The sequence below is a fragment of the Quercus lobata genome, chromosome 8 (genome assembly GCF_001633185.2).
Source record: "Quercus lobata isolate SW786 chromosome 8, ValleyOak3.0 Primary Assembly, whole genome shotgun sequence".
Taxonomy (NCBI): Eukaryota; Viridiplantae; Streptophyta; class Magnoliopsida; order Fagales; family Fagaceae; genus Quercus; species Quercus lobata.
In genome coordinates, this window is record NC_044911.1 from 34,281,490 (window position 1) to 34,288,679 (window position 7,190).

General features: G+C 37.2%; 1 protein-coding gene across 1 annotated transcript; it reads left to right on the forward strand.

The window, feature by feature from the left end:
- The first annotated feature begins 337 nt into the window (after positions 1-337).
- On the forward strand, positions 338-2,321 carry LOC115954660 (scarecrow-like protein 32). Its single transcript, XM_031072580.1, has one exon. It carries the CDS (start codon positions 644-646, stop codon positions 1,982-1,984), a length of 1,341 nt encoding a protein of 446 aa, XP_030928440.1. The 5' UTR covers positions 338-643; the 3' UTR covers positions 1,985-2,321.
- Positions 2,322-7,190: the final 4,869 nt, after the last annotated feature.

Below are 7,190 nucleotides of genomic sequence, written 5' to 3' on the forward strand. Positions count from 1 at the left end.
AGTAAAATGTATCCAGCATAATTGTAATATCTATCACAATATGCAGGGTATGTGCCAGAATCTATATATGGTAAGAGAAATGATAGTATTTCCTAAATACATAAAATATCATATCCTTAAATTAATAAAAAAAAGAGAAAAAAAAGAAAGATGAAATATTCCTGAAAAGAGAAAACTTGCTTACTATTGCTAACTCCAGCTACAGTTGTCAAGTTAGTACGGACTCAAGGTTCAATTAACTATAATTTTTGGCTTCATACCATCTTGATAATCACTCAACAGAGACATTTCTCCAGTATATATATGGTTCAAGTAGCTACCAGAAAAAACTAGGAGTTTAACTTTCTCACACTCTCTCTCTCTCAAGAACATAAATGTTTAACACAAAAGCCATGTACATATAGACTTCCAACTCCCAAGACCTCATCTTTCTTGAACCTGCGAATTCAAATCTACAATTAGATAAAACCCTAGCTTTTCAATATATCCCACCCACCAATATCCACTGACGCGTGTCAAACAAACAACACATAGTTCCTCCCTCTCTTCCCTGAACTTCCAAGGCCACCATGCAAGTCCAATCAACAGAAGCCTAACTCTTTCCTACTTTTTCTTCATCAATTATTTACCAAACATAGCAGCCATGAAAGCTGAACAGAGAGGAAACGCGTCTGTTTCTCTACAAAACCCTACTCTCTTCAACAACACCCTTCACAGTCCTCTTTCAGGTGCCCTTAATGGGTGTCTCGGAAGCCTTGATGGAGCTTGTTTAGAAAAGCTTTTACTTCACTGTGCGAGTGCTCTAGAGACCAACGATGTTACTTTGGCTCAACAAGTTATGTGGGTGCTAAACAACGTTGCTTCTTCTGTTGGTGACCCTAACCAAAGGCTTGCTTCTTGGTTTTTGAGGGCACTAATCTCAAGGGCCTCTAGGGTTTGCCCAACAGCGATGAACTTTAATGGAAGCAGCACCATTCAAAGGAGGTTGATGTCGGTGACCGAGCTAGCCGGGTATGTTGATCTAATCCCTTGGCATCGGTTTGGCTTTTGTGCATCAAATAGTGCCATTTTGAATGCAATTCAAGGGTTTCCAAGAGTTCATATCTTAGATTTTAGCATCAGTCATTGTATGCAATGGCCTACTCTCATCGACACGCTGGCTAAAAGGCCGGAAGGTCCTCCTTCACTTCGAATCACAGTGCCCTCTAGTAGGCCACCAGTCCCTCCTTTACTTAATGTATCAACTGAAGAAGTTGGCCTTCGTTTGGGAAATTTTGCTAAGTTTAGGGATGTTCCTTTTGAATTTCGTGTCTTTGATAATTCATCATCTCCATCTACATTAGGTGAAGTAGCTAAGTGCAAAGAGTCACCTAGTTTTCACTTTGAATCTTTATTGGCCCACTTGAATCCTTCCACTCTAAACCTTAGGGATGATGAAGCTTTGGTAATAAATTGCCAACATTGGCTACGTTATTTGTCTGATGAGCAAAATGGGAGTCCTCACGGTGCTTCATTGAGAGACACTTTCCTAGATATAATTAAGGGACTTAACCCTCAAATTATAGTGGTAGTTGATGAAGATTCTGATCTTAGTGCTTCAAGTCTCACATCAAGAATTACCACTTGCTTTAATTACCTATGGATACCCTTTGATGCCTTGGAAACTTTCTTGCCCAAAGAAAGTTGCCAAAGGATGGAATGTGAATCCGATATTGGTCATAAAATTGAAAACATTATTAGTTTTGAAGGGTTTCAAAGAATAGAGAGGTTAGAGTCTGGCATTAAATTGTGCCAAAGAATGACCAACTCCGGTTGGGTAAGCATTCCGTTCTGCGAAGAGACTGTGAAGGAAGTGAAGGACTTGCTTGATGAACATGCCAGTGGATGGGGCATGAAGAAGGAAGAAGATATGTTGGTCCTCACATGGAAGGGTCACAACTCAGTCTTTGCCACGGCTTGGATCCCAAATGGGTTGGAGGATTAAGCGGGTGTGGACTGAAGTGTCCTAAAAAAAATGCTACATAAGTCGCTTAATTGGACCTACATTGAGATGGAGATTGAGGTTTTCTTCAGTGGTCCAGATGATGAAGAGGCACTGACAAAACACGTCGCTTTTTTCTCTTTGTCAAAAGGCTGCAAATGGGCACAAGACAAAAATTGAAAATCGGCAGCATTTTGAGAATAACTTCTATGCCTACTTTGTACTGGAGCTCTAGTAAAGCTCACATGAAGGGCAAAGAGATAAATTTTACATAATTGTCTTTGTATGAGACAAAATCTTTATCACTTTTCTTCCCCATGTATGCATGTTCTTGTTTCAAGGAAGAATGAAAGTAACTCACTGACCCTTTCATAATCACATAGGCTATCGGTCCATAAATAACCAGTTATTTTCAACAACCTAGTTTTACATAAAAATTTATAAATGAGTCGACTTTAACTCATAATGAAAAACCTAGAAATGGAATAACACCGATGCTCAATCCTGGCAATAGATTTCTAGTATGCAAATCGTAGATATGGCATAAAAAAATGGAAATAGGATCCAAAATTTTCAGACATGTCCAAAAGTCCTAATTTGATACAAGTTCACACCCAATCACAACCGATCCATACCCATCAACAAAAACCTAGAAATAGAATAACACCAATGCTCGAGTCTGGCTATAGATTTCTAGCATGCAAATTGTGGATATGGCATAAAAAAATGGAAATAGGATCCAAAATTTTCAGATAGGTGGAGAATTTTGGCCAGATAATTTTAACAATGAGATCACTGAGACCAAGTGATGCTAAAACTGACTCTTGATAGGGGTAAGTTAATTTGAATTTTGATATGTTCAAAAAAATGGGTCAATGCAAAAATCTACCATGAACCATACTATAGCTTATACTTTCACCCCAAATATGAAAATTTATAACCGCCATGCCAATTATAATAAACCTCGTAAATTACACTCCAGCATCTATCTAGATATTAAGTTTAATAGTTGCGTGCTTTGTACGTGACCCTCAAACGATCATATGAACACTTCCAAGTCCTAATTTGATACCAGCTCACACCTAATCGCAACCGATCCATACCCATCAACGAGCTTAATTAGACCGGAGACAAACACGAAACCAATGGCATGAAATCACAACATTGTGAAATCCCTTTGAGATTAAATCCTATCGATACACAATGGTGAGAAGAATGGAAATCACAATATGTATCTATATAGTAGTATCCATATTGCAGTAGAATAGGAATAAGCTAGGTGAGGAAAAAATGGGTGTTGCCTGAAACTTTTAGGGCATGTTTGATATCTGAATATATATTACGTAAGAGTGTAAAATGTTAGAAATGATAATTATTATTATTAGGAATAAAAAAAGATGTTATAATAGAATAGTTATTTGTATTTGTAAGTTTGGTTTTACGCATGAAAAGTTTGTAACAACTGATGCAAATCGAAAACTTATATTTTTTAAAATACATTAATTTAAAATTTTGTTACATGTATTAAAAAATAACTATTACAGTCATTTTAGAAATAAATATATTTATTCCTAACTATTCTATTACAAAATCTATTACAGCACATGTACACACCAAATGTGCTCTTAATCTTGAAGAATTGCTTGATTAGTTGATTTATCTGGCTCTTTGCCTTGGTTCTAGAGTGATAATTTTTGTTTTACCAGTGATTGGGGCCAAGGAAAAATGTTTATTTTATTTCTTCGAGATTAATGGAGAAAAGAATGTGATCTGAGTCGTCTGACTTTGATCTTGACAAACTGAAGGTAAGTTCAATATCCCAATCTCTATGTGTGATCAATTAAGTGTGGTACTTAAAAAAGAAAAAGTTTTATTACCCTAATAAAATCTACTTCTTTGGCTGATGTGACTGTAATCGGGAGGTATTTTGCTTACAAAATTCACATTTAAGTTGCCATTCTATAATTTACTAAGGACTATTTCTTTTTAAACTAATGTTTATCCTTTCGAATTGAATCGACAACAAAAAGAGTTAACGACTTTTTGCAATTTTTACTTCGCCTTATAGTGATTAATTCCTTATATAACCGGTGACTTTTGCTTAGCAATACATTTTAAAATTATTTGGTAAATAAATGTTTTTAAAAACTATATAGGGAAATAGCCTTTTTTTAGTGACCTCTTCTATTAAAGTAGAACTCGTTCAGGAGACAAGATGCGCATGCTGGTTAAGTTGATACAACCATTTAAAAAAAATTCAGTCCTCTTGGATCTCATCTCTTCAAGAGACGAGATCCATGTAAATACCTTTCATTCCTTGTCTCCTTTTCCATTTAAAATGTTGTATTTAGTGTACATGAAACTTCCATTTTTGTGGAGCCTGGGAGAGACAATTGGTAGAAAACCTTACCCTCAATATATTTTTGGAAAGACTAATTCTCGGACTTAAACCTTTAACCTATTCATTTTGGTGGAATGCACTTGCCATATCTTTCTCTCTCTCCACCAACCTCGATAGATCAGAAAATTCTCTCTCTCTCTCTCTCTCTCTCTCTCTCTCTCTCATCAATCTAAAGATTGAAGTGGTTCAACAAGTGAACATATTTGCTTGAAGATTGTTGTTAGTGTTAAGTTTTAGGCCCCTAGAAAACACAATTCATTTACCATAATATAATAGTCAAGTTGTTATTAGGTTAATTATTCAAATCTAGGCTAAATAATCATCATATGAAAATAAATACAGTAGAAAAGTAAATAACACAAGATGTGATGACTTAGGAAAACCAATGAAACAACTTGTTTCAAGGTCAAAAACTTGGGGGGAAACAATCTCAAGAGAACTATCCACTATATCAAGTTGAGATTTACAATTCAAGAATACTAATTCGTAGTAAATCTAATATAGTTACCAAATTGAGCTCTGAATCCACAGACTTTCTTGATCTAGATCTTGTTCTCACATGAACCACCTGTTCATGCTTTAGATCTCCCACATAGACCTCCATTCTATGACTCTAAGATCACCCTTGAAGGTTTAAATCTCTAGCACCTTTGATGACTAGTGATGCAGCAACTTCAGATCTACCAGTTCTAATGGTATGTAGATCAGTTTTAATAGTATATAGATTGATTTCCAGTAGTAACTTTGAAAGGAAAAGGCACAAAACTTTTTAGATCTCAAAAGAGAAGCTCCAAAGTCTCTTTAAAACGTGCATTAAGGTTTTCTTTAAATACTATGTGAATTAGATTTGAAACCCTAAAATCACTTGATGGGCTTAATGGGCTGTTGGGCTTTAATTAAAAATTCTGCAGAATTGTCTTTCGAATGATCGAACCATCTTCTCGATCGATCGAGCTTGACATGTTTCGAATTCCTAAACCTACAATTTCCTTGTTTTTGTATTCTGACTTGTAGCACCTTGAACATTGTCTAATATATCTTATAGACTCTAAGATTTATATCTAGACAAATTTGTACTCACGGTTTGCTAATTGTTCTAAACTTTTAGAACCGAAAGTTAGTGTTCTAGGCTTATCACAATTTGATTAGGGGTGAAAACATGGACAAAGATCCATAATGATTTTTAATTTTAATTAGTTCATAATACTTTGAAAAAAGATTTAGATGAGAAAACAAAATTTCTGAAGGAAAGCACCTCTTATATTTGCATGGGAGAGTGCAGAGAATGGAAGAGGTGGTTGGAATACAATAGCAATACATGGCAAATTTGGTTATCCCATCCCCTCTCCTCTTTTTTACCTTTCTCATCTCTTTCCATTCAAGCAAAGTTTCTAAACTAAGCAAGTTGTACCGTGAGTTTGGGTGTGGTATTTAGAACCGGGATTTGGGTTAAGTTCTACATTTGGAATTCTACAACCAACAATTTCTAGTTTTAGCTAAGTTAGAAAAATTGTAGGTTGTAGAATTCCACAATCTGTTGTTGGCTTTGGATATGTTCCAATTGGATTCGGTCATGCACTGGATAAGGATGAATTAACTATTTGATTGCTTTCCTAATCGTTTCCCTGCCACTGGCCCACCAACTCCACAGTGATTATGTTCTCCTGTTCAATTTTCAATCTTTGATGAAGATCTTTTATTTATTTATTTATGCAAACACAATTAACCCATGGATATGATGGAGAGAGAAACTCAAGAACGCTCTAGAGAAGAGGAGGCAGAGCTGAAGCGCAGTACAAAAAAAGTTAAAGATTCACACCCTTCCTTCGGTGATGGATCATTCAAAGATAAGCTTCTCGGGGATTTGCCTGGTGCTTATGCACAGGCTTTTCGGTTCAACCCTCTGGAGGAGGATGAAACTCTTTCAGATGATGAAGTGAATGACGAAGTGGATGAGCTAACTGAGGGTGTTGCAGCTGTGCGCTTCGCAGGTGGAGATAAAGCTCGTCTTAGAGGTAGATGGGCTTTCGCTCTTATCATTAAACCCTTTGGTAGGACTGTGGGTTTTCATTTCCTGCATAATAAGATACTGGCTCTATGGAAACCTGCGGGCCGTATGGAGTGCATTGATCTTGAGTTTGGTTTCTACCTGATCAGATTTGGTCTAGCTGAGGATTATGACAAAGTCCTAAGGGAGGGACCTTGGTTTATTGGTGGTCAGTTCTTGTCTATCAGAGCTTGGGAACCTTACTTTAAACCGTCCACTGCCAAATGCTCCTCTGTTGCAGTATGGGTGAGATTCCCAGAATTACCGATTGAATATTTCGAAATAATGGCTCTCAAGGAAATTGGAAAAGCCATCGGCCCTGTGCTTAGGATAGACACACAAACTGCCTCTGAGGCACGAGGTCGATTTGCTCGCATTTGTGTCCAGGTTAATCTTGATAATCCGCTGATCCGAACCATTATGATTGGTAAATTTGCCCAACCAGTCATCTATGAAGGTTTGAACACGCTCTGTTTTTCCTGTGGCAGAGTTGGTCACAAAAGGGAAGCTTGCCCTTTTTTGGTGCATGCAGGGGTGCATGTGGACTCAACGGAGATGAACACTTCTGCATCTACACCACCTTCCCCCACTCGCAATGCTACGTCTGAGACCTACGGTGAGTGGACCTTGGTTTCTAGAAGAAAGGACAAGAATCCTAAATCTAGGACCCATCCCGTGACCAAAGATCAACCCCCTAACCCGCGAAAAGGTGTTTCAAAAGCTGTTCCCTCATCTCAGTCTCCATCACATGGGACCAGGGA